This window comes from Oculina patagonica, chromosome 1 (genome assembly GCF_052425735.1).
Source record: "Oculina patagonica isolate OP01 chromosome 1, crgOcupat, whole genome shotgun sequence".
In the NCBI taxonomy this organism is placed as follows: domain Eukaryota; kingdom Metazoa; phylum Cnidaria; class Anthozoa; order Scleractinia; family Oculinidae; genus Oculina; species Oculina patagonica.
Genome location: NC_135758.1, coordinates 40,449,106 through 40,475,685, shown reverse-complemented (window position 1 = coordinate 40,475,685; position 26,580 = coordinate 40,449,106). Strand labels below are relative to the sequence as shown.

The 26,580-nt window shown below is 38.6% G+C and overlaps 3 protein-coding genes and 1 pseudogene across 4 annotated transcripts; 1 reads left to right on the top strand and 3 right to left on the bottom strand.

Annotated features, from left to right (window-relative positions):
* Positions 1-710: 710 nt before the first annotated feature.
* Positions 711-7,070, bottom strand: LOC144631214 (proteasome subunit beta type-7-like). The gene is made up of 11 exons (XM_078489630.1): positions 6,888-7,070; positions 6,733-6,814; positions 6,117-6,155; positions 5,331-5,389; positions 5,098-5,191; positions 4,717-4,763; positions 4,081-4,196; positions 3,150-3,208; positions 2,972-3,031; positions 2,487-2,613; positions 711-976 (listed from the first exon to the last, which is right to left on the bottom strand). Exons 1-11 carry the CDS (start codon positions 7,067-7,069, stop codon positions 897-899), a joined length of 945 nt encoding a protein of 314 aa, XP_078345756.1. The 5' UTR covers position 7,070; the 3' UTR covers positions 711-896.
* LOC144630778 (uncharacterized protein C05D11.1-like) lies at positions 7,051-24,075 on the top strand. 2 transcript variants are annotated; one of them, XM_078489147.1, is made up of 22 exons: positions 7,051-7,199; positions 7,326-7,408; positions 8,526-8,684; positions 9,659-9,814; positions 10,264-10,317; positions 11,133-11,255; positions 12,147-12,779; positions 13,092-13,235; positions 14,164-14,358; positions 14,815-14,917; positions 15,443-15,573; positions 15,983-16,101; positions 16,220-16,281; positions 16,767-16,852; positions 19,595-19,749; positions 20,522-20,702; positions 20,996-21,045; positions 21,318-21,411; positions 22,045-22,161; positions 22,375-22,418; positions 22,556-22,708; positions 23,202-24,075. In XM_078489147.1, the coding sequence occupies exons 1-22, from the start codon at positions 7,058-7,060 to the stop codon at positions 23,260-23,262; spliced, it is 3,045 nt and encodes a 1,014-aa protein (XP_078345273.1). In that variant the 5' UTR covers positions 7,051-7,057; the 3' UTR covers positions 23,263-24,075. The 2 variants fall into 2 exon arrangements, with proteins under 2 accessions (XP_078345273.1, XP_078345277.1); XM_078489151.1 differs by having other exon boundaries at positions 7,182-7,199; positions 7,326-7,413.
* Positions 17,561-18,314, bottom strand: LOC144644130 (uncharacterized; annotated as a pseudogene).
* On the bottom strand, positions 24,065-26,580 carry LOC144631320 (uncharacterized). Its single transcript, XM_078489731.1, has 2 exons — positions 26,148-26,580; positions 24,065-24,818 (listed from the first exon to the last, which is right to left on the bottom strand). Exons 1-2 carry the CDS (start codon positions 26,453-26,455, stop codon positions 24,431-24,433), a joined length of 696 nt encoding a protein of 231 aa, XP_078345857.1. The 5' UTR covers positions 26,456-26,580; the 3' UTR covers positions 24,065-24,430.

Genomic DNA, 26,580 nt, shown 5'->3' with positions numbered 1-26,580 from the left:
ATCTGAAATACATTGTCAGGTAGACCAGATGACCTCAGTAACGACAACAAAACTAAATCATTAACCATGTAATAGTCTGATGTACCGCCAAATTTTCCTTTTGGCAACACAAGTTATCCAGTGACGTTCCCTAGCTGGTTTGTTGTTTTTCTTTGACTTATTTTTACCCTGAAATCACCATCTCATTCCTCTCAGAATTCCGTCCTGCGATTGCCCCCCCCCCCCCCTCCCCTCCCCCAATAATCCCAGGCCATCACTCTTATCCAAAGTGAGCTATATATGGCAAAGCCATTCCCGAGTCCTAGAGAGCAAGGTCAATTTCAATTCTTCCGTCGCTTCCAGTCCTGCTAGACATTTTTTGAAAATCCGTTGAATGGTGCATGTCGCTGGCACGTATATTACGCATCAGTAATCCAGTCGGGGACACAAGTGCCAGTTGATGGCGACAAAGCTTGCGGTTTTTGTCCCAGAAGTTGCTAAGCAACGTGACTTATTTGTATGCGCAATTTCATTCGGAGCACTCGCACTAGTTTTTGATTGGATGAAATTCGGAAATTTCTTCGAGTGCTTCAACTAAGACTGGCACTTATTCCTCCGACTGAATCGAGGACGAGAAACTGTCCTACATTTCATTAATTTTTTCTCCTCCAATAAACATACAGAAACTTAACGCTCAAAACATCTAGAACACGCCAATTACAATAAGCAAGAACCGTTATTTGGTGAGTTTTTATTTTTTTATATGAACACAATGGTATGCACTTTCCAAATTCCTACACATTCCTAATCTCAGTTTCTCGCACGAAGCAGTTTCGGGAAAGCGTGGTGCAAACGGCAGCTTAGTGTTGTAACAACAAATAAATTTGTTATGAAAACGGACAGTGTTAGAGCTGAGATCACATCTCCATGGCTTCTCCTGTTACCCTTGTCTCTGTCACTTCCATCACAATGGGTTTAACGTCTTTTGTAAGAACAGCTGTGTAGAACAGATAGATAGTTTATTAATATACAACTTTGCAACCCCAAGGCTGAATTGTATGTCACATTTACAAGATCTATAAAAGCGATAATACTTAGTTAATACGATAAAACGCAATAATTCAAAAAAACTATACAACACTTATTAAAATCCAAACTTAAGCGCACTAGAGACAATAGAACCATTTCAAAATCTATTAGTCTTAAAAACAGGGTTGAACTGGCGTGACTTCCTGGGGTTGTAACTACTAGCATTGTGTGGGGGCAGTAAATGCCTCAGCCTGCTGTCATTGTTCTCTGAAATGCTGATAAACAAATTGTCCGTCAGGGCTTGCCTTCGACCTGACCGAGTGACTAGACTTGCCTTATCAAGCGCTTCTTCATACGAAATATACGGGAAAATGATGCGCATTGCCCTCTTTTGCACTGCTTCTAACTCACGAGAAAGATACGCAGGTAGACTTTCACTGAATAACTGGACCGGCATATTCACTGATAGGGCGAATGCAGCTACGATAGAACTGTACTAACTCGTTAGGACCTAGGCCTGAACGCTTTAACTGAGAAATACAATACAGGTGTTTTCTAGCATAGAACATAACAGTTGTATCAGAATATGTTGCCGAGATTCATTAGAATTGCCCTAATTTATTTTAAAAAAAAAACACTCTACACGGATATTCTTATTGGTCATCGTATCATGTTTGTCGTAACTTTATTACGCTACGCAGTTAGCTGCATATGACCATTCAAATAAAAGCTGTTGAGCAGTACTTTCACGTAGTACTGTTTATTAAGCTGGGTTAGGTTGTTCAAAAAACAATTTAGCAAATCCAGGATTAGCCTGATTTTTGATTTCAGTTTTTTAGCTTTTCAGTGAGGTTTACTGTTTATATTTTCTGTCCTTCAGTTTTGACGTCAACTAATCTCAAATTCCACAAAACATCAGCAATAGAAACAATTCTGTACTAGAGAAAGTAAACCCTCGGTCAACGTTTAATCCTGGGTTAGTGTTAATCGGCTTTTGAACAACCCCTCCCCAGGCTGGACAATAAAGTCCTTAACTTTTAAGATTGTGAATGAAACGCTAGTGTGTATCCATTTAAATAAAAGCTATCGAGCAGTCATTTTGTTTATAATGCTGTACAAGGAAGTCCCAACTATTAAATTTGTGAATAAAACGCTAGAGTGTAACCATTCAACTGATAGATACTGAGCAGTATGTTTGAATGTGTGGTACAGTTATTTGAGCAGTACAGTATACGTTTGTGTGGTTCAGTTAGTAAACTGCGCTATTTAGTCCGTACCTACAAATAACTACATTCGCAGGATAACTGTTAAGGATGTACAATGTAGGTTAAACCCCAGTATGTAACCTTGATATGTGACCACTCAAATGAAAGCTATTGAGCAGTACTTTATTGTGGTACTGCTTCTTTTTCAGTATTTTGCATTTGAATAAAACTTGAGATTATTACAAACTGGTTTGCGGCACTTGTGCAACTAACCTGTAGCACCCCTCTTGTAGGAATACTTTCCCTGTCTCACACCCTTCTCATTTGCCACATCATACGGCCTGAGGTATTGAGTTCCTTCTTTGGTAATCACACAAAGATCAACATTACTTCCAGATCCCTAGCAAACAGGCAAGAAACAAAAATGAACATGCAACAACATTATGGACTTATCACAGAGGTCATGAGTTTAAATTCCATTGAATACGGAGGTATTATTTTACCACTGAACTGTGAAGAATTGACCTTTGCTCTTTAGACTGTTTTGGCTTCTTTTTATACTGCAGTAACCGCGTTTGGCAGATTTTACAGAGAGAATCACATTCAGAGATACAAGATTGAAGTTTTTATTCAAATATTCCGGTCGATCAAGCTACACGTACACCAGCGTACTGCAACACATGACCTCCGTAATTGTGCAATAAAATGACATTCTTTCAAGAAAAGTGACCAAGCACACGGTACATGTAGGTACCTACCAAATCGTTAAATATTCCTGCAGCGATTGCATCGCGTACCAGTTTTTTAGCATCTTCAAGCTAGGAAAAGAACACTTGTTAGTGCACGCTAGATACAAGGCTTTTAATAGTGTACAACATCAAATCTGTAATATTTTCTATTCACACCACAGTCTTAGGTGAATACTAAGATATTTACCTCCATGTCAGGCTTATATCTTGACTCAAACACTGACATAGCAGCCAAGGAACCAGAACCTGCAAGTTAAAGGAAATAAGTTACATACATGTACTGTATGTACTAGAATGTAGCTACACTGTATATAATCTCATCAAGCTCAAATGGAGTTCAGGTACTGATACAGTTGAATCCCGATAATTGGGCAAACCTCCAATGGAAATCAATAAAAGGTTTGAGTTATCAGGGGGTTTGAGTTGTGGAGGGTAAAATTACCTTATTACATGAAATTTTCGCGACACGTTAATTTCGCGATTTTGCAACAATTTTGTGTTTTGAATCACTTTAATTTCGCGTTTTTGAGTAAGGCAAAATTTACATTTCCTTGGCAATATTACCAAACATGCCATTGAATTAAATAAAAACGACTTCATCAAAGAAACAAAAGCGTCAAAATTAACAAAAACGCAAGGCCGGGACTATAGTTCTGGGCAATAGCAACAACAGAGCAGTTCTTGCAATGTCTACAAGTAGGTCATGTTTGTACGTGCATAAGTTATTGTTCTTGAGTCAATTGACGACAACATCCATTTACATTGAAAATTCTTTCCTTCAGTGGTACTAAACTTATTTTTTCTTGATTGCTAACATAATGTGCAGTGAGTCATTTAATTTTTGCGTCATGTTATGTTCGCGACACTTATTGTTCGTGTCACTTTAATTTCGCGATTTTTTTGCAATCGCTAAAATTCGTGAAATTAAAGTGCCGCGAAAATTTCATGTAATAAGGTAGTGAGAAAATGACCTGGACCTTGGGGAATTGAAAAAAGTCGGGAGGTCATGGAAATTCAACTGTAGCCCTGAAAACAATGAACTTGGTTATGAACAGCTAGTAAGAGCAGTTTTCTGCAGCTTACATGATTCTGTCAGAAGCGTTTGCATTTGTACTTACCCATTGTGACATACGGCAGCTTGTCAGTACTGCCATGCGGGTAGACGGTGTGTAGTGTTGGACCATTTAAGTCAACGCCACCCAGGACAAGAGCAGCACTAATGTATCCTTGATATCTGCACAAATAAAACAGAAAATTAACAAAATTTCCTAATTACATGCACCTGGTAAATAGTTTATTACTGCTCTATATATGTGAAGTATACCTTATTATAGGAATACAACGAAGCGTTTTAACAACGCGAACAAAATTTACGTGTAATTAAATTAACGCAAAATTGACGCGTAATTAAATTAACGCGAATTTAAGAAAAGTTCTGGTTAAATGCTTATAGTAAACATGTTTATATTAATTAACATCAATAAAATTAACGCGAATTTTTGAAATTCGCGTTAATAACATGTATCATTAATTTCCTATAATAAGGTAAACTGTGTTGAACATTCCAGGAAAATATAGCCACATTCCTCTCGTGGAACATTTTAGGTTCATACTTTTCTTTGAAAACTTGAACTTTTTGAGCCCCTCTCCTCCTCTGAATTTCCCTTGATTTTTCTGGGGATGGGTATGGATATTTCCTGTAGCTACACATTCTATATAAGTGGAAGCTAGAAAACCACAATCGTCTTGAATACCTGAACAGTAACTGTTTCAACAAACGCAATGCAGTCACAATTCTGGCCTGTAAAATATCAATGCGAAAGTGTTAGCTACTAACACTTTTACATATAATAACTTATTACATTGTAGTTTTGCTGGTTATCTTTATAAAATCAACATTATCACTTATTTTTGTTAGGACTTCACAGATTTCATTTAATTAGATTGCAAGAACCTTTGTCAAAAAAACAACTTTTAAGCTCATTTTAATTTGTGACAATTTCATTCAAATTATTTCTTCTTTTTCTTTATGCCAATGTCAGAAAATGATGTTATATGGTCCTTAATAGCACATGTACTACAGCTGTAGTTATTGCTTTCAAGAGTTGCATCATTTACATAATTTACATATTTACCTGACGTCCAGTCGATAAGCTGTGCAACTGAATATGGGAAGAAATGAGGTTTGTGACATACTCTGTATCAGCAGCAGTACCAGCCCCACAGCAACTGAAATATATAATTAATAAATACTTTATTACATGTAGAAACATAATAAATAATTCAAAAAATATTTCATGAAAATTAGAGCTGCAGAAAATAATAAACACCAGCACTAAACGATAAAAGGGTAGTTAAAAATACTTACTAAATATTTGGAGCAATGTAATGTATCTTGGAACAGTTTTTATCAGCAACAATGGTATCCTACATAAATTAAAATACAATTAATTAAGATGGTATTTTTTGTTATTGTTGTTAAACATGGTTGAAAAATTCTTCATTAAAAGTTGAAATATAAGTTAACATTACTATAATCACTGTTTGAATAATGCTTTTCCCACGGGCTGATTGGTTAACTCGGGGGGTGATTAGCAAAGTACTATTCACCTCTGAGTAGCTTAAGAGAAACAAACTGTCTTCGCGTGTTGCTTTGTTTACCGAAAGTGATGTTTTAGTCCGCTAGTTATTCAACTTGTGTGGTATATACTAAAACAATTATTCACCTCAGTGTCGGTGAATGTGGTGGATATTTACCTCGCCACATATCCACCACTATTCACCTCCACTTCGGCGAATAATTGTTCATTATTCATAAAAGAAATTAGATGGACAGGTACAGCCTGAGTGCCAGGCTGCATTCTACATGTACGTAGATGATCTTCGGGGTGGATTTCAAAATTGCGCTGTGTACTGGCATACTATTGAAGCCAGCACCTTTGAGCTGGCGTACAGATGACTTATTTTTGGTAAGAATTAATTATAGATGATCTTGGCGTAGACCTATAAAAAAATGCACCCTGGTTTGAGTGGAGCAGGGTTTGAACTGGAGCTTCATAAGGTAGCCATGACTGTTTTAACTTTTCCTAAACTTTCAAAAGTGTTTCTCACTTGAGACATCAAACATACAGTTTATTAGCTATTTATCACCTACCTCAGTTGCTCTTGTATCAGCTCCTAATATAACACCATCCTGTAAAACAATTAATAGCAGCAAAACTTTAGACCATCGGACAATACCATAAATTTCAAGGCATGGTTCTTTTGCAGTATTCACGAGAAAGGTCAGGTTTATATTTGGAAGGATGTGAGCATCTGAAATATGTTAGATGTAACAACTAAGCCTGATAAATCACTAAAACGGTCTAGTCAAAACTCTCTAAACAAGCAAACTGGAGAGCTGTCAGACAGAAACGTGAATTGGGGGGGGGGGAGGGGGGGGCGTGGGGGAGTCAATTAAAACCAGTATCTTTGCCCACAGGGAAGCAAAATACATGATACACATGAATTTTCAACGCAGTCTCTAAACATCCTTCATACCTGATAGTAAAAATAATTATTCTTTCTAAATAATTTTTGCATAAGAAAAGTTATTGTGCTCTCAACAAACTACACGAGGCAAGTTTATAGAAAAGATTTTGATCTTTGACTTTGGTTTAAAATACAGTGTTTAGGTGTTGGGAACACAAAAACGTTTCTTATACGGCAATTATTTATAAATAATTTTTTTTACTTCTCTTATAAAATACTACATAACAGTAAAATCTAACCTTGAATACAATTCCCGCAATCGTTGTGCCGGTTTTTCTCGCCGTGGGCAGCTTAGCGCCCATTTTCTCCAATATGGCATTTCTAAAGTAAGATCAAACACTATAAATTAATAAACTGTCAATACAGGAACATAAAAATTGTCTGTTATCTTTACCTTTTACAGTTTTCAAACGAAAATCCACCGCAATGTTCTGGGACTACAGTACCGCCAATAGCCGCCATGTTGAAAAATTTTGTGGAGTCATGCTTAGTGTGCATGTGCTCACACCAGAAACCGCTGACAGCTCGAAGACTCTTTTGACCCAGCCTCTCTCTTTTGTCAAGATGGCGGAACATTTTGAGCGTTTGGCTTCCTTTCAAGTTCTCGATTCTATTCCGGTTGAAAAATACCGATCCAAGAGAACAGGAATTAATTTTTGTTTTGCAAAAGTTCCTGGGCCTCTGGTGAATGGCTTTCTTTGTCTTGGTAAGTTCAAACTTCTAAGTAGCGACCTAAAGCTTTCTGCAGAACGGCGCGGAGCAGGTGTTCCAAAAAGTTTTTCTCTGAATATTTTTTTTTTCGTGAATCAGTATCTTGTTTATTTCAATGCAGCTACTGAAGCTCATGATGATGATGGTTTGCCACACACCTTGGAACATTTGGTTTTCATGGGAAGCGAAAATTATCCTTACAAGGTGAGGTGTGGGTGGGTGTAATTACTTCTTTACTTCTGAGACCTCATTAAAATTCCCGTGTCTGACATTTTCAGAATGCAGAACGCAGAATGCAGAATGCAGAATGCAGAATGCAGACTAAGAGAATATATTGTGTTACCTTTACCATTATTGAAAGCTAACCGTAAACAGGCTAACCGAAGTGCTATTTAGGCTAACCGGAGTGAATAGTAGGCTAACCGGAGTGAATAGTAGGCTAACCGGAGTGAGTAGTAGGCTAACCCGAGTGAAAAGTTCACTCCGGTTAGCCTACTATACATTCCGGTTAGCATGTTTACGGTTAGCTTTCAATAATGGTAAAGGCAACACAATATATTTTCTTACAGTTAGTCTGCATTCTGCATTCTGCAAATGTCACACACCGTTAAAATTCATGTTTTACATTTTTCAACAGTTAATAAAGTTACACATGTAATTATTTTTAGTTACTTCAGAAGCCCAGTAATATATAAACAATTGTTGCAGACATTGTTAATATAGTGCAGTGAGTACTGGCTAGTACTTATTATTTTATGGCGGGGGGGGGGGGGGGGGGGGGGGGCGGGGAGATGGTGGTTAGGGGGCCCCGGGGGGGGGGGTTTTTTTTTTGTGATGGGGCCCGGGGGGGGGGTTTTGGGGTATTTTTTACCCCATCAAAAAAGAAAAAAAAAACCGACCCCCTTTTATTCCTCGGGGGGGGGAAAAATTTTTAATAATTTTTTTTTTCCGGGGGGGGGGAATTTAAATTTTTTTTAAAAAAAAATTAAAAACCCCCCCCCCTTCCCCATCCCCCTCCCTCGGGCTTAACATTAATAGGTCCATTAAGATGTGAAATATAAGCTTACAATTCATGAATGTTGAAAAAGTCAGAAAAAAAATATAGATTCTTTGAAAAATTGAATTGGGGTTTTGTCGGCCGTTAGCAAATTTTGGTCAGCCAATGTCCGATGACCGACTGTTATTTGCAGCCCTGCTCGGCCATTTTTTGGTGAATGTCTTACGGTCATCCCTCACCCACATGGCAATAATAATATTTAAGTTTCCCTCCCTATAACTGTGCTTTCAAATGTTTTCCTTTTTTATTTTCTTGAACTTGCAGGGTCTTTTAGACTTGTTAGCCAACAGATGCTTAGCACAAGGAACCAATGCATGGACAGCAACTGATCACACGGCTTACACCATGGAAACAGCAGGCAGTGAGGGTTTTCTGAACCTTCTGCCAATCTATCTGGATCATGTGCTATATCCAACTCTTACGGTGGGAATTGTTTTTATTGAAAAATTTTGCATTGGCAGGTTTATGTCCATGAAACAGTAATTAATAAAAGAATGTGGTCCATGTAAGACAATACCTTCACACTTTCCTCGAGAAGATGTTCTCAAAATTGAGTTGTTACGGGGGGGGGGGGGGGGGGTAGAATTAATTTTTTTGCGATATATTGAGCAGATTCACGGATTTTGAAAATACAGCGGATTGCAGGTTATGTGAGAATTTTGGCTCAGATTCTGGACTCTTTATGTAAGGAGTTTCGGATGGTAGATTCTCAAACAAAGTTCAGACCACTTTGGTCAGTCTTTGGTGGTACATGTGTTGACGAACATTGTCGTAAAAACAAGCAATGACAGAAGCGAAACTTCCTATTTAAAACACGAAAAAAACAAAATCTACTGTCTGTTGCAGTGAAACTATACTACACAAAGTTTCAAATAATGTGGATTCATATTTGAATGAGTGGCGGATTGACAGTTTAGGTAAAAAAATAGCACAGATCGGTGGATTTGCATACCCCTGTTTACCCGCTCTGTTACTTCACATGAGCAGCAGCCAAAAAGTTTCTTGTTAGTTTTACCTACTGACTTTTATCCTTGTATATTTTATGTTGTGGATTAATTTTTTCCTTGGTTTAAATTTTTTCAAACTACATGTACATGTAGTTTGATTTTAGTTCCTTTTGTTTTAGATTATGATAATGCTGGAATATGAGACAATAAAAAAATAAAAATCAAACTGGTTTGAAAAATTTTAAACCATAGATCAATTTGAACCACAACATATATTTTAAAATCTTAACAAGAACCCCAAGCCAATCAAAGACACTATGCACACTAGATCTCTGTAATGCTTAGTTTTAGGAAAAATAGTTGAGTGTTAAAGGGACACTTCTTTCTCAGATAAAAAATGATATAGCTTTTAGATAATGAATCTATATATATGTACTACCTGCTCAATAGGAATCAGCATACATCACAGAGGTTCATCATGTGAATGGAGAGGGTGAAGATGCAGGCGTGGTGTACTGTGAGATGCAGGGAAGGGAGAACATGGAGGTGTCAAGGACGTACTTGAATTTTTCACGTGAAATGTACCCTGGACACTGTGGCTATAAGGTAACAGGGCCAGTGTGTTGTGCACAACATTGTCGCCTTGTCAGATAAACATGTAGTGGTCTAGTAAAATAATAAGTAAACAACGCCTAAACATTTAGAGAATTAATTAATTTGGTCAGTAAGTTGATCACGAGTTTTTAACTTATTACCAATTGAAAGTGATCTTTACTTCACAGTCATTGGTGAGGGCAAAGCCTTCATGAGCAAGATTCTGTGAACATTTGAGTAGTTATTATTTTGTGCTATCATCATGAGATAACTGGATGGGTATGTCTGGGTACCATACAGCAGGCATGTTTTTTTTTTTAAGAAAAGAGTTATATGAAAAAAATCAGAGAAAATTCTGAGGTTGTGTAGGGACATTTTCACTTTTTTTCTTTGCTTAAAAATTGGACAGTGAAATTTTAGTAAGTTAACATGGACTCTTCTTTATTCAATTTTTCCCATAGTCTGAGACCGGAGGAATCATGGAAAATTTACGTTCTACTTGCAGTCACACTAAGGTATGGTAGTCATAAAAGCAAGCACATTTTCTTATTTCTTAATTGATTAAATATAGGAACACTCAGTATTAGAATAAAGGGATCTTTCATTTGAAAAAAAGGAGCAAATTGTTTCCTGAAATGTCCACTAACCAGGGCTGTCATAATTATGTTTTTAAGCAACCATGCATGAAGTTATCACCCGTAGCATTTCACACTGAGTGTAATGTAACACCAATCAACATCTTCACCCATAACATCCAGTGAACTCAGCCATAACAGGTGTTTCGGGTTACGGCCCTTGATAAGCCCTGACTTATTAAAGATAATTGACAACAGCTTAAAATACAGCTCTAAACTGGGCTCTTCCTCGGTGTAAGAACCTGTGAAACTCACCGGTGACGTAAAACAAAGAACGAACAAAGCAACAAAGAGCGTCAAAAACAATACAGAGCAGGAAAACAAAAGCTCCAATACAAAGAAAAATATCACAGGTTCTTACACCGAGGTAAACCCCTAAACTGGGGTTTAAAAAATCAGATTATTTTGTCAGGTTATAATGTTGAAGGGTGCAGTATAAATTGCCCGGCTTGCAGACTGATTCTTGTCTCCAGAGGCCACAATCCTAATTTAGGTCAGCACAGAAAGTTAATTACAACCTCTGCCCAGCTTTCAATTGATGTTAATTTTAATTAAGCACATGGCACTCACCTTTAATTGTCAGCCAATCATATTTGTCTATGAGTAGAATCCTATGAATCATGAATTTTTATATTGGAACTAGCCTGAGCCAGAGGTCGTTATTACAGCTATACTGTACAATAATTATTCTGCAGGTCTGTAACTACCACCAACAGTTTTATCGACCAGAAAACCTGTGTGTAATCATCACTGGGCAGATTGATCCAAAGCAAGTATTTGAGACTGTCAAGCCCTTTGAAGATAAAATTCTTTCAAAGGTAAGTAAACTGTTTTAATTAATAGTCTATATAATAATAAACTATAATAATAGTTTTGGATCCAATCTGGGTTCAGAGTGTGCCAACAGTTCAGTCGGCATACAAGTCTGCTAAGGCTTAAAAAAACACATTAATTTTTCTTCTTTAATTTCTGTCATTATTTGAAGTTCCTTTCATAAAGTCACTTCCCTCTCAGAAATTTATTTTCTTGTTTACTAATTGTTACTATTGATATGATTTATTAAACTTCCTTAAGATCTTCCTTTAACTAGAAAAGGATGTTTTTCTACAATCATGTACATGTACATGTAGGCTAAATTGCCAACTTCATCATCATAATCAAGATAAGTTTAGTAAAACTACATTTTTTAACAACATTTAAATATAGATCAACCCTCCCAAGTTTATTTTTTTCCTTAGTGGCCATTTGGCCACCAACTACTCAAGTTTTGGTCGCCAGTGAAACACTTTAGTCACCAAATTAAGCTGATGCTTTCAATCATTCCTCTCAATTTTAGTCGCCAGGCTGGCGACCTTGGTTCAAATTTAGTTGCCAGCACCAAAATTTTAGTCGCCATGGCGACTAAAATGGTCTTAACTTGGAGGGTTGTAGATTGATAACTACCAGGGATGTCGCTAAGGGCCGGCTGCCAGCTAATTTAACCGGCTGAAATTTCACATGAAAACAAAGGCTTGGGTAAACTTTTAGGGCTGCCAAAGCCAGAAAAGCCGGCTGGGCTTGTTGATGAGCCGGCTTAGTGTTTTCTTAACTACATGTACATCCCTGATCACTACAAAAATCATCCAGGAATGTTTTAAAAGTGAAAACCTAGTCACATCAACTGAACAGAGTCTGAAGTAATAAATATTGTATCTTATCTTAACATGTAGAAAGCACTACCTCCCTATGAAAGACCATGGCAAACTCCTGTTCCATCACTCAGTGCAGCTGTTGACAAAGTCATCAAATTCCCAACTGAAGACGAAGAATCTGGATCCATCTTAATGGGCTTCCGAGGTCCTTCCTGTAAGGATTTTTACAGTCTGTCTGCATTATCCGTCATCCTAGACTACCTTACTGACACATCTATAGCTCCACTTCAGCGGGAACTGGTCGAAATTCCGGATCCATTTTGCAGTGATATCTCCTGTGATGTCATGGGATTCCTGGAGAGTTCTTTGCTAATCAAAGCTGAAAATGTTCCATTCGAAAAGCTCTCTGCGGCAAAAGAAAAGATAAAACAGGTTTTGGGAAACCTTGCAAATGGCAAACAAGCCATCGATATGAACCGCCTTGGTGTAGTTATTCATCGCAAAATCCTGGACACAAAGAATAGATTTGAAAACCATCCCCACGACACATTTGCTGATGCCATAGTGGGAGACTTTTTGTACTCGTCCAAGCCACAGGATCTCCAAGCAAGGCTGAGTACAATTCAGGATCTGGAAAAGCTTCGACAGGAACCAGTTGACTACTGGCTGGCTTTTCTGAAGAAGTACTTCATTTCATCACCAAGTGTTGTGGTTAGTAGACAAAATTAACAAGAAAAGAGAATGCTGGTTACATGATCTAATCCCTGATGAAAACCATAACAAAAATGGTTACATGTATAAGCCCCCTTATTATATGTGTTTTCATATACCTGAAAACACATATATTGTCTGGTTAAAATTTCCCTCTGGATAAAAGCTATCCTCAAAGCTGAAAACAGAAATGGACAGCGCTAAATGTTGATTTATTATGACTTTTTAGCTTAAAATGTATTTCAACGCTCATTTCAAAACTTTTTTTTATTCCGCTTACTTTCATTGTGATTTGATTGTTGTACCTTGTAGATCACAGGAGAACCCAGTGCAAAGCTGATGACAGACATGTCAGAAACTGAAAAGAAAAGAGTGGCAGAACAGCGAGAATCACTGGGTGAGGAGGGATTGAACAGCAAACGACAGCGACTGGAAAAGGCAACAGAAGATAATGAGGTACAGTAATTGTTAAAGCAATAAAATTAATCAAAATAATATTTATTTTTTAACATTAAAGGCTTTCAGAAGGTTCTAAGCTGACAACTAACCTGAGCAAACTCTTTTTGTGTGTGATAAAGTTTGTCTTCTGAACACAATCTACTTTAATGCTTTTCTACATGTCTTTGCTGAACATTTTCAAAGACTTTCAAAATTTTCTTAACTAAGAAAATCATATTTTATTAATATATCTCAAATCATTTTCAGTCTGCCACAACCTTCTGGAGATGCCTAAGGAAAAGGACTCATAAATGTTTTGGTTATATCCTAAAATATTTAATATGCAGTTAACTCATATCACTTATGGTACACTGTTAGTGAATTTACCACACCTGTTAGGGACCTATCATTATTTAGAGGATTGCAGGGACGGTGGAGCTGGGGAGCGGGGGGGGGGGGGAGTTATTTAGCCCCACCATTTTTACCGAAAAAAGAAAGACTGAATTAATATAAGATAAGAGTCTCTTAAGCCCCCCCCCACCCCCACACACACACTTTAAGTCACTAGTCAGCCCCCCAGCTGGAAAAATTTTCCGCTGTCCCAGGGTGGAGAGGGCTGGTGCAAAAAGGGGGAGGGTCAATGATTTTTATGCAGGGGAAAAAAGGGGGGTACATAAATTTATGCACACACGTTAGGGAGGGTTAAAGGAGTGAGTGGATAAGAGGGGGGATGGTCAGAATAAATGTGCTTCATAAAAGGGGAGGGTCAGAAGAAGTTGAACAAAGCCTCCCTCCATTTGCACAGTCCGTTAATGGATGCCATTACATACTTTGAATATACAATAGGTTTCCAGCCTTGTCGGTGATTACCTGTACTCCTGACAGCACAGAAGAAATACATTAACTTTCCAGCATCTTGCTGACTGTGTCATTTTGTAACCTTCAGGTTGCCCCTCCACCAGAGGTAGTCACCAGTCTCCCTGTGCCATCAACCTCCAGCATCAGTTTTCATCCAATCAAGATGTTCAGTAACAGACGGCAAGATGGCTGCAGCCATTCTGAACCAGAGGCAGTCAAGTTCCCTGTGGCGGAGATACCGTACTCATTCCAACTGGACCATGTATCAACATTGTTTGCAAAAGTAAGAATTCAAGAAAAGATTAAAGACAGCTTTTAGTTTAATTAAGTGTGCTAAAAGTCTTTTTAGACTTTCTTTTAGACTTTAAAGGGTGTGGGGAAAGAAATATTTTACATATGATTGAGTTGATAGGCTACCATATCCCTGTCTGTCTGTAAATTGACTGTATTTATGGGCAAATTCTACAAAGTTACAACCTCAAACTAACTGAAGATATAATCACTGCATCGATCATTAATCATATGTGAAAAAATTGCAAAGAGTCAACTAAAAACAATTTTGTTAAATTGTTTGCACACAGTCCACTTTAAAAAATGTACAGCTGAAGTGGACATAGGTAAGGTTGTGTCTTTCTTTCCTGTTTTGTTGACAGCAATGCAGTCGTGGTCATGATAGTAGTTAGTTTTCAGTTCACTGTTGAAAGTGTACTTAGGGCATTTTCTTTGTGTTTCTTTGCAGCTAACTGTTATACTGGACACAGCCGCTGTACCAGAGGAACTCAAACCTTATCTGAGCTTGTATCTAGAAGTTCTGTTTGAATCTCCTATATTGAGAGCGGGAGGTATGACCAGCTGTACAAAGCCCTAAGCCTAAATTATTCTCCAAAACTTTGATAGAGATTTTAAATACATCAAATTGCTTCATTTAAAACAAAACCTTTGGTTACCATGTACTAAAAATGGTCCATGACAGGTGGATTTCAATCCATCTTGTTTGTTTAGCACGTCAAAAGATGGATGTTGATAGAAAACTGCTTTGCTTGTAACACTGTTCTAGCCTTCGTCAGCTGCATCTGTCCGTCTGTCCGTTCGTCTCCAGATGCGGGAAGGCAATTTTTACACACAGACGCAGTGGGCTACCTTATTATCTATGGACAAATTACTTAGCCTGACTCGTCCCCAGTTGTCTTTTGAGTCCGTCGTTAGTCTAGGAGGGAATCATGGGAAGGAAGAAGCAGAGCCTTTCCTCCTTCCCATCATCCTTTGCGTCTTGCAATTTTCGCATTAGAGACGACTGGAGACGAGTCAGTTACTTAGCCTGACTCTAGTACAAGTGGAATATAAGGCTACCTGCATTAAAATTCCAGGTGTTATCCCATATGAGCAAGTTGTAGCAGAACTGGCAGCCGACACCCTGGATCAGGTGTCCTGTCTCGGACTGAGGGGAAGCAGATTCATGCCGGAGGAATTTCCACAACTTGCATGTGTTTCACTCAAGGTTGGCAGTAAAAGTGAACTTTCTTTAATTTTGACCTTTCCTTTTTTGATTGTGTGCGGACAGACCAGATCTTTGGGCAGTTTCTTAGTTTACATCCATCATTAAGGTCCATCAAATAGAGGATTCGTGAACTAGTAACAATAACCAAAACAAAACACTTTTGCTGACAAACGTTTTTTTACCGCGTGATAAAAACCAAGCACTTTACGCTTGAAGCTTAGTATTTGCTTAGTAAATGCATGATGTAACCCTTTCTAGTCACCCTGCCTAGAAGAGAAACTGTTCCTGTACGCGTAATGCAGCAATAACTCAGAACTGGAACTGCATATTTACTTGAAAATAAAACAAAATCATGAGCATTACTGTATGCAAGACTGAATATCTTACTCCCATTCCGTACCATGCATAGCTGGAAGTTGAGAAGTATGAAAAGGGAATCTGCTGGCTTCACGAACTGCTGTACAAAACTCAGTTCACCAAAGAAAGGCTGGAGATTGTGGGCAAGAAGATGATGAACGATGTGGCGAGGTGAGATTTCAAAAAAAAAATCGCGTTCTTTGTGGTGTCTTATTTTTACACATTCTTGTTGTGTTGTATGTTAACTATTTGTGCAACAATTAGCCTGATATATTTTATTCCTTGACAGTATGAAGCGAGAGGGAAGAACTGTAACCAAGACTCTCATCAGAGACATTGCTTTTACTAAAGGTGAGGATACACACATGTTAAGCCTTCTTGCTTTGCTGGCACCATTTGCATTCTGAATTACTAACGTTTTCTGTGTTATATATTCGTTTTCAAAACTTTTTTTTTTTGCGCAGCAAGTTTTTTCTTTCCACGCCACCATGTTCTTATGTGTTCCTAAAAGAACATGGTGAAGGTCACCCTGCGAGCAGAACCTCTTTTAACTTCCCTTCTCAAGTATATCAGTGGAAAAGAACAGACAAAGGGCCCTGCTCGCAGGGTGGCTGAAGGTATGCGTGCATAACAGCGCAGGAGTCAACAACAACAAATCACGTTCACTTGACACATTTCACATTCAAATTACTTAGACTATGCGTTTTTTTAACTAAAGCTTTCTATATACCGTTGACAGAGCTAAAGCGCTTATGATTTATACAAATAGTTTTTTTAGCCGAAGTATCGTATGTCTGCATAAGTTTAATTATTGTTGTGTTTGTTTTCTTTATCAGAAAGCAATATGTTTTCAGCTAATATGGTACGACAGTACAGTTTTCTGAACCAGTTAATGACCGATCTGGAAAGTGATGCATCCAAGGTTTGTAAACAAGATATTGGTAAAAACCAAGGACGGAAAAAAAATTATCGATTATGGTTTTAAGGGTTTTTTTAGCGTTTTTGGCGCGTGTTTAAAAACTCTTGATCAAGTTATTCTAAAACTTCTCATGCGATCTAGCCGGAAATTTATAGAACGCTGTGCAAATTCATTGCAGAAAAATTAAATTAAGTTTTTCTAGCAACACTAAGGCCCCGTCTACACTAACCCTGGTAAATTTGAAAAACGTCGTGTAAAATGTTTTCCGTCCACATTAATATGGCGCGTTTTTACTGTCAAAATTCAACATCACAAATCGAATGTCATCATTCCAAAATGACCACCATAACTCCAATTCAATCAACAAACCTTTTCTAAATCGAACGGCATTTTCTCGTAACAGATGGGTTAATTCGATCAAATACTTCTCAAATTGACCAGTTTTAATTTCTTCCAAATCCAGCAAATTACATCGTTCACACTAAATCGGTTCCAGGTTAGGTTAATTCGATCAGACACTTTTCAGATTGATTTACCTTCCAAATCGATCAGTATACTTCTAAATCGATCACCATACCCAAGATGCTTTGCTGGTATTCTGCATCCGCTGGCAGAACACTACCGCGGGATCTTCAGTTTACACGGTGAATAAAGAATAATGACAGGTCTGCACGGACTTCCTACGTGATGTGGTGTAACTGTACATTACCTTCATATTTTAGCTCTAACAAGCATGTCTTTAAGAGATTTACCTTTTTTTGTACGATATGATGGGAGGATCTTTGAAAATTGAGTTCAGCAACGGCTGATTTTGTATTAAATCCCAGTTTTGCATAAGTATATTTTTAAGGTTACACACCGATGGGTGGTATGTTGTCACAAATGGCAAGATCTGTTTTTTTTATTTTGTTTTCTGTTGGAGAGCCGACTGTCTGTTGTTGAAATTTACTTCAGACAGCGTTGTTCGTATCATTTTTTCGGGATATCCACGCGTAATGAGGCGTGATTTGAAGTTTGAGATACTATCTTCAAACGCTGTTTTAGAAGAGTTTGTTCTTAGAAGTCTAAGGGCTTCACCTTTGATAAAACCTCTTTTCACGCCTGGTGGGTGGCTTGAGGTAAAATGTGTGAACTGAAAAGTCTCAGTCGGCTTGTAATGTGTACGGATATCAAGGATTGACTCATTTTTGAATCGCTCTCCTTTAAATATGACTGTGTCGAGGAATGTTGTTTCGTTCTCTGAAATCTCAGCCGTAAATTTGATCGTATTATGGAAATTGTTAGCTCGCTCGATAAACAGGGTAATTTCCTGTTTGTTGGAGTCCCAAAGTGAGAAAATGTCATCGATGTATCGTTTCCATTCTCTCGGTTTTATAATGCTTTGGCTTATCATTTTAGTTTCAATTTCCGCCATGAAGATGTTGGCAAAAGCAACCTGCCATTTTAGTACCCATTGCGGTACCATGGGTCTGGAGGAAATTATTTTCCATAAATTGGAAAGAGTTTTCCTTAAGGATAAGGCCAAGCATATCTTTAAGATAGTGGGACGGTATTGGAGGTTTATAGTTGTGAAATTTCTCGTATGCTTTGCGTTAGGCCAACCCATCCCCTTTTAGCCATACTTGTTATTTCCAATCATTTATTGAAGGCTTACTCTAACTATCAGAATATTTACTTTTTTTTCTCTGGTAGTGTTTTTGGAAAATCCGTCGATATCCGAAAGAATTTTGTTTTCTACATTCGCCGTAATCTTAATTTCAGCTTATTGTGGCAAAGAGATCTAGTTCAAAAGTGATTTTTTATGACCGTTTGCGTTGGAGATATTACACAATAAAACCTCTAAAGAAAAATGCGTCACTTTCATGGATAAGGTACATAATAAATTATATTAAAGTACACTCACATTTTACTTCTGTTTTGTCCTTCCACAATCGCTCCACGTGTAAACTGAAGAGCCCACGGTAGTGTTCTGCCAGCGGATGCAGAATACCAGCAAAGCATCTTGGGTATGGTGATCGATTTAGAAGTAGACTGATCGATTTGGAAGGTATCTAATCAATCTGAAAAGTGTCTGATCGAATTAAGACCCCAATTAACCTAACCAATTTAGTGTGAACGATGTAATTTGCTCGATTTGGAAGAAAACTGGTCAATTTGAGAAGTATTTGATCGAAGTAACCCATCTGTTACGAGAAAATGCCGTTCGATTTAGAAAGGTTTGTTGATTGAGTTGGAGTTATGGTGGTCATTTTGGAATGATGACATTCGATTTGTGATGTTGAATTTTGACAGTAAAAACGCGCCATACATTAACCCGGGTAAATTTGAAAACGATACGCTTCATCGCACGTTGAGTTACAACGCATGCACAGAGCTATTGTTAAGCTAAGTAAACCTTTAGTTTTTGCCCGTTTTCGCCGTCCACACTACACCACCTAGCCGGCGTTTTCAAATTTACCATTTTGGAGAGCGTTTTTGAAAAGTACCGTTTTCGTGACCGAAAACGCCGTTTCAGTGTGAACGGTTGGCCTATCCGGGTAAAAAAAGATGCGTTTTCAAATTTACCCCGGTCAGTGTATACGGGGCCTTAAGCAAAATAAAAATGTAAATATATAGATAAAAACTACCACTTCAATTACTGTTATCCATCCTGCATTACTGTTCTAAAACCGTCTTCCTTTCCAAGTGTACAACTGTTCCTTTTCTAGTGTTTCCCTCAATGACTTTTTCTTTCTTTTTTCGCAGGTTATAGAAAAAGTTGAGAAGCTGCGTTCAATTCTAACTCAACCTTCAAACTTGCGAGTTCACGTGGCCGCAGATGTCAATAGGCTCCCAGCTAACCCGCATGCTCTGTGGAAAACAAAGCTTCTACCCAGCACTTCTGCTACAATACCTGCTAAGTATGGATTAATTTTGTCTTTATTTACTCCAGGTATAAACAGTGCCTATGTCCCCTTTGTAGATTGAAAAAGTTATACTTTTTCTTTCGAGTCGGCATTTGGCAATTACACTGTAAGCCGTAATAATGAAAATACAGCTACAGTGTACTTTTCGTAATGGTCTTCATACCAAAGCAAGAGTGATAATTCAAGATTAGCGTAATTTTTTATTGCAGCTTATTACTCTTTACTGAGGTATTCTATTGATATTTTCTTCCCTCCTGTTTTGACGTACACTAATCTTAAAATCCACAAAATTTTAGAAACGAAACACCTTTATTGAAGAGAAATTAAAAGGTCGATCAACTTTTTGTACTGGATTAGTGTTAATCGACTAATCCAGGATTCTTGCACTAGTTAGCCACCTGGGCCGGGTTGTTCGAAAGCCGATTGACACTAACCCAGAATTAAAAGTTGAGCGAGGGTTTAATTTCTCTTGTATAAAAGTGTTTTTCTTGCTTACGTTTTGTGGAGCTTGAGATTATATATATAGTCAACGTCAAAACTGGAAGACAGAAATTATAAACAGAAAACCTCGCTGAACGTTGGAAAACTAGAATCCAAATTCACGCTAATCTTGGATGAGCTTATCTGTGCTATGAACAACCCGGCCCTCAGGCCTAAATAAAAAAATGCTTCCTTTTAAAACTGACTTTCTATTTTTTGTCCTATCAAAGCTAGTTCCCTTCAACATGCTAACTGTTCAGTTTGTGTTCTGACTTCTCTGTTGCAGCATCCCCGCTGTTCGTAAATCCAGCGTCTTTCTGTCTAAGAATCCTGGTCATGGTAAAATAGTTGGAGTTGGTTCAGTGGAATCCTCGTTTCTCTACCAAACTACACGGTGTATCAACAGTTTTGATCATCCTGACCTCGCTCCTATTATGGTATTCCTGGAATGCCTTACCACTCTAGAGGTGAGCTATCTAGTTTTGAAAATATTGCTCTCCCAGAAAGTATTTATTATCATTATGAACCGTAATGATTTTGCATATAGATCTCCGCGAAAAGCGAAACAAAAAGTGGGTAAGTCCGGAACCCACAAAGTGAAACACACCCACAAATATTAATTATTTTTGTGGCAATGAAAACTAATGAATTCTCGGTTTAGATCAGAGCAATCCTACACCATCAACCTGCTTTAGGTAAGACCATTGTTGGCATGGATATATGCATGAGGGCTCTGTGTTTCTTTCTTTATCTTTCCCAGGGTCCAATATGGCGTCAAGTACGAGGTCTCGGACTGTCCTATGGCTACGGGTACGTGTCTTACCAAAAATTGTTTTACAAATAACCTACTTTAGTGAATTTTAAAGTAAGCGGAATCGGGGCGGAATCACGGGATTAAACAGGATAGCGAAAACAAGTCGTGTCTTGGCTTACGCGCGATTTCCAACGCGCTTGCCAACCGTTACACGTGTTTACTTCATGACCCAGGTAGCATGTTGTACTGTTATTGTTGTGGTCTGGTAAGGATGAAAAGCACATTTAACCGCCCCGGTTAAAACTCTTTTCTTTTACAATATTTTTAGAATGCGGGTTATGCCAGAGAATGGACTGCTTTATCTTTATCTCATCAAGTCAACCCATTTGGTGAAAGCTTACAAGAAAACTCAGGAGATTGTTGTAAGTAAAGAAGTTTGGTGGGTAATCGCCTTTACCAAACCAGAATGCCCCAGGGCCTCTTTCCATCTAGTGGGCAGCTCGCAGGCTGGAATGTACAACGTTCTGTGTTAGAAATCAGTCCATTTTCGCGCACAGTCAACTCTCTCTTAACGGACACCTCTTCAAGACGGACAGCTGGTGTTGGTCCCGTCCCTGCCGTTTTCAGTCATTTTACTGTAACTAAACTCCCAAAAAGACGGACACCTCTCTAAAACGGACAGTTGGAGCCGGTCCCGACGTTGTCCGTTTTAGAGAGAGTTGACTCTATAATTATCTAAGAGTTTCAAGCTCATCTGGGCAAAACAGAAAATGCTTTTTATGAAGAGATTGATTTTCAGCAGGGAAAATTAAGATGAGCCTAATCCGAGATATTATTATGTGCATTGAAAAAACACTTTGATCCCAGTGAGATTTGAACCCCAACCTCCGGGATTAATTTCTCATCGCTCTGCCAACTGAGCTTCGAAGTTAGAAAGATGCATTTCGAGAATTTTTTCGCGCCTAGAAATATACACTAGTGAAATGACAGGGAAATCGCGTACTCGCATGATGTCAGTAGAGAAAATGATATTATTTTTTTTGTGATGTTGTTAGGATGGCTATCTGTCTGGTGCAATGTCGTTTGATGCCGGTGAACTGGAATCCGCCATCAGTAGTGTGATATTTGAAATCATTGAACGTGAAAAGAGCGTGTCAAAAGCAGCGTCCCAGGTGGGCGGCAAAAGTTGTGTTTATTATGAATATTTTGTTGTAACACTATTTGTAACACTATACATTGACTTTGTCTTGTTACTTTCTCTTTGGCTGGGTGTGTCAGTCTGTTTGTTTGTTCCTTTGTTGTTTTTCTTTAATTTTTACTTTAAATGAGCGATATTTTAGCATCCAAAATTGTCTGTAAATTAACTTCTTTCATTTTCATTTCAGAGTTTGATGTCCCAGTTTAGAGATGTAGGCCCTGATTATAACAGGTTTGTTTGTTTTTAACAATCCAGACCCCGGGAGACAACAAGTCTAGTACATTTATTGTACAGCCATTGCTTTTCCTCATAAATTGAGCTTATGACATTGCGTTGTTTATTCTTGTTTTTCATCGTTTATTTTGCAGAGGACTACTGACTAAGATTTCTCAAGTATCTTTGCCTGATCTGATCAGAGTCGGGAAAACTTACATTGCGCCTCTATTTGACCAGTCCCAGTCCTCCTGTGCCATCTGTTGTCATCCGTCCAAAGTGGACGAGATAAAAGAGGAATTTAGCAGGTAATATCTACCCCTCCCCCCAACCACCAAAAAATGTAACACTAAGAGATGTCACTATTACCAGGCATTAAGGGAACAGTCCACCTTTTTCTCATTGATCGTTTAACGGGAAGTGAACTACGAAAAAATAATTCATGAAAAAAATCTTTAAAAAAATTAAATTCGCAAATAACCGAGTGTTTACATGCATGTTGCCTCCCGTGTGGAACACGCAACAAGTTTTAGTCTCCGCAAATTTATTATGGGTTTTAATTCTTATACGCCTTTTATTTATGACGATTGATTTGTTAGAATTATTAACATGATAGGTCCAAGAACAACGGCTCGACTTACTAAGAACTTCAGTGCCCGATACAAACATCAAGCCGTCGGTGTGTTATGGTGTGTTTTTACCATCCTTGACGTCAGTCACGCACTTCCCTGCAAAATCGAGACTGAAGGCCCTTTTTGGGTCACGATGGTATAGTAATTTGATTTTTTTTTATGTTTATAGTATCAACAAGCCACTAAGTGTGGTTAAATCTTTGGAAGAAGAATTCACATGGACCACTTGATGTTCTGCTATACACCAGACCACGCACTTGTCACGTCATCTCGTTCTCACGCACTGATCATCCATCGCACGTAACACTTCTTGGTTTGCTTGCTGGAAGAAGAAAACGCGTCTGTTTCTCTCCCCAAAGGCAGCAAAAATGGTTCTTTTGCCTTACGTAGTGAGTTTATATTTGTAGACCAAACGCCGGCTACTTCGAAGAGACTGTCGCGAAAGAGCATAGTTCGTAGAGTTAGTAGTAACAATGAGAAGAGAAATTGTTTTAGTTCACTGAAAAATCCGCGATTATTCCGCAAGGACATGCGTAATGTCTGCGTTTGAATCGCAGATAAGCTAGGTTTTGAATTGTCTTTCTTCGACTGGTATTGTATATTCAGTCTTAGTGTGTAGACCAAACTGAGAATTGAAATTTACTGGTTCCAATTGTGACTAAATGAACATTATTCAATTAAAAACAGTCGGGGGAATAAGTGCTAGTTTGTGACAACTCTTCGTTGAAGCATTCGAAGAGTTTCTGAATTGTTTCATCCAATCAAAAATTAGTGCGAGCGCTTACGAGTACTCCGAAAGCAGTCGCGCGAACAAATTCGTCACGTTGTCTAGAAAGGGTCAGGGACAAACACCGCGGGCTCAGTCCTGTCTGGCACTTATTCCCCTGACTAAAGATGAGATGCTGGGCGTTGATATCAATGTTGTAACACCACATCACTACTTAGTCATTGCATGACTAGGAAATCTGCCTGGGAAAGGTTGTAAAATTCATAAAATCTTAGCAGAATAGGATGCATTGATCAATAAAAATGTCGCGCACTTCTACCAGTTTTATTTAGGCTAAAGTGCAAACCTAGTATAGAGTATAAATGTAATGAAATCCAAAAGTAAACGCCAGTTTTACTGTATTAAGGCCTAGTACAAGGTTAACTCAATTGCACTGAACTACAAAACGTCTACCAGTTTTAGAGGCTGAACTAAAAGCCTAGTACAAGATACAGTCAAGTTTATTATTGAACTGCAATCGAGTAAATTCAAGTATTTTCAACAGATCAAATATACATGTACCTTGTGTTGCTATACGCCACGCTTAGAAACTAATACAGCATAGGAAACGCTGTAGCCTCCTGTTACTCTACTAGCTACAAATCACGAATAGTCCAGTTCCTCTAACTGAGCTACTGGAACCGAATAAACAGGGTTCCATCTTCGTTCTCTCCCAACGTTCCTCGTTCAATGAGGTCCTCCACCAGCTCGTATTCAGTCAGACGGTCCCCAATGTCCTGAGTAAGGTCAGTGTAAGGACTAGCAACATCACGTGACGCGGGCCGGGCATTTTCTACCTCTTCCTCCTGAATGTTTCCCATTCCAAGATATGGCCGGACGCGTTGAGGAATCTGATTTATTAAATCCCTGATGAGTTGTGGGGCAGCGGAGAGCGTGTAAGCTCCGCCCTTCATAACTTTGGTCAGGCAGCGAAAAAAATCAAACTCTTCCTTTCGGCAAATGTGGCAAAACACGATGTCGTATAGACCATCAGCATTGTGTTGTCCTACCAACCAAAACCTGGAAGAGAAAAAAGAATACGAGAAAAATGTTGAGCATAGGCAACTATTTTTTTTTTCTTTTTTTTTGCCAAGGAGGCCGAATAACTTAGCTCACCTTCGTTCTGATATGGAACGAGTTACCGTAATGATTCGATTTAGCGCCCTCCTTCCAACAAGTGCCCCCTTCCGAATAAGCGCCCCCCTTCGAATGTGTTTTTGTCAATAAGCGCCCCTATTCCAATAAGCGCCCCCATTCTAATTAGCGCCCCCATTCTTATAAGCGCCCCTATTCTAACAAGCGCCCCTATTGTGGATAACTGTCCCTACTGAAGTCATCGACGTCGAACAGATAAACTCCTGAACATTCACCATACCGTAAATGTATATATTTACTTCGATTTACTGCTAAAATGAACAATTCTTTTAAAAGTAACTGAACTTTCAACAATTTGTTACTGTTACAGTTTCTGTTATTGTTAGTTATTTTAATATTTATTAAAGTTTTGTTTTGAACATTTGGTTTTTTCTCAAAAAATTAAATAAGCGCCCTCTCCCGAATAAGCGCCCTGTCTCGAATGAGCGCCCTCCCGCGAGGTGCCAAAAGTAAATAAGCGCCCCGGGCGCTAAATCGAATCATTACGGTATGCACACGTTGGTCTGGGTCCAAAGGAGAATGAGGGGTCTGGGGCGACTGTTTGACTTCGAATTTCTAATTCCTCGGCGGTCGAGCGACGAGGATAATTTCTGGAAGAGCCCGCGGGGCCGGTCTGGAATGGTTTCCGGCGGTTTCTCGGTCCTAAAGGCTACGCTGTATGGGACTCGGAGAGTTCTGTTACAGCTCTGCTACATATCATTTCACGGCTGCCAAAGCCTTGTATAACTGGTTACACGTCGAGCAAAAAGGAGTTTATTCGTTCGCAACCCTTTTAACAGTAGCAAAACGGATCTCTCAAGCGAGTTCACAGAGTAAGAAAAGACCTAAAATGCATTAATTGAGCCGAAAGAACGCGCCCTTATACAAATTCAGTACACGTATTTGGCTTCAAGATTGCATCGTTTGTCATTTTTGCTTCGATACCGTAAATTGATTTTTGAGTAATTTCTAGGCTTCCTTTGATTTTAAAAAGTTGAAATTTCGTTGACCTACTAGATCTTAATTGACCGGAAGAATTGGGAGCAGGCGACCAGAGAGGGACGTCTGAAATTTAGGCTAGGATCTGCCGAGCAAACGAAAAGTTCTCGAGTACAGTCGCATCAAAAGAAAAACATTAATGACCTTTCCTGCTCCCTTTCCTGGAGGTGAAAATTTAATCATAAAGAACCCAAGAGCAATAATTCATTTAAATACCTGTAGAAGTAGCTGTGAAATCCAACCTCGCTCTTCCCTTTAAAACTTTGCGCTTTTCCTCGCATGGTATTCTTCAGGAGTTTCAACCGCTTTTTAACATCTTCCTGGAACTCAGGATAACTGCCATCCACGAGTTCCGCGATGTCATCAAGTGCGGCGGGCAAGAGACCAGTAAAGACGTCCACGCTAAACTCTCTCGTCAGACACTGCCACGAGCTTCGATGAAGAAACCTGTTAAGTTCTTCTCGAACATCCTGAGGAAACCGCCTGATGGAAGACACGCTTATTCTCCTTGTTTCCAAAGCCATAAGCTTTTTTGTAGCCCAAGTTGACTTACAAGGTCGACTGTTTAGAGGCTGTTCTAAGCTAAAACGCTTTGCAACTTGATTATTTATAAGCACGAAAAAACAATATCAATATGAATATGCCTTGA

What these genes read in the sequence shown, in the direction of transcription:
- LOC144630778 (XM_078489147.1), top strand. Translation starts at nt 7,058, where the DNA reads ATGGCGGAACATTTTGAGCGTTTGGCTTCCTTTCAAGTTCTCGATTCT. An exon ending in TTGCATGTGTTTCACTCAAG is followed by an intron (nt 15,574 to 15,982) that starts GTTGGCAGTAAA and finishes TACCATGCATAG; the next exon opens with CTGGAAGTTGAGAAGTATGA. An exon ending in ATAAAAGAGGAATTTAGCAG is followed by an intron (nt 22,709 to 23,201) that starts GTAATATCTACC and finishes TTATGTTTATAG; the next exon opens with TATCAACAAGCCACTAAGTG.
- LOC144631214 (XM_078489630.1), bottom strand. Translation starts at nt 7,069, where the DNA reads ATGTTCCGCCATCTTGACAAAAGAGAGAGGCTGGGTCAAAAGAGTCTT. An exon ending in TTGCGGGAATTGTATTCAAG is followed by an intron (nt 6,156 to 6,732) that starts GTTAGATTTTAC and finishes ATTGTTTTACAG; the next exon opens with GATGGTGTTATATTAGGAGC. An exon ending in GCTTATCGACTGGACGTCAG is followed by an intron (nt 4,764 to 5,097) that starts GTAAATATGTAA and finishes GATATTTTACAG; the next exon opens with GCCAGAATTGTGACTGCATT.
- LOC144631320 (XM_078489731.1), bottom strand. Translation starts at nt 26,455, where the DNA reads ATGGCTTTGGAAACAAGGAGAATAAGCGTGTCTTCCATCAGGCGGTTT. An exon ending in TTTCACAGCTACTTCTACAG is followed by an intron (nt 24,819 to 26,147) that starts GTATTTAAATGA and finishes TTTCTCTTCCAG; the next exon opens with GTTTTGGTTGGTAGGACAAC.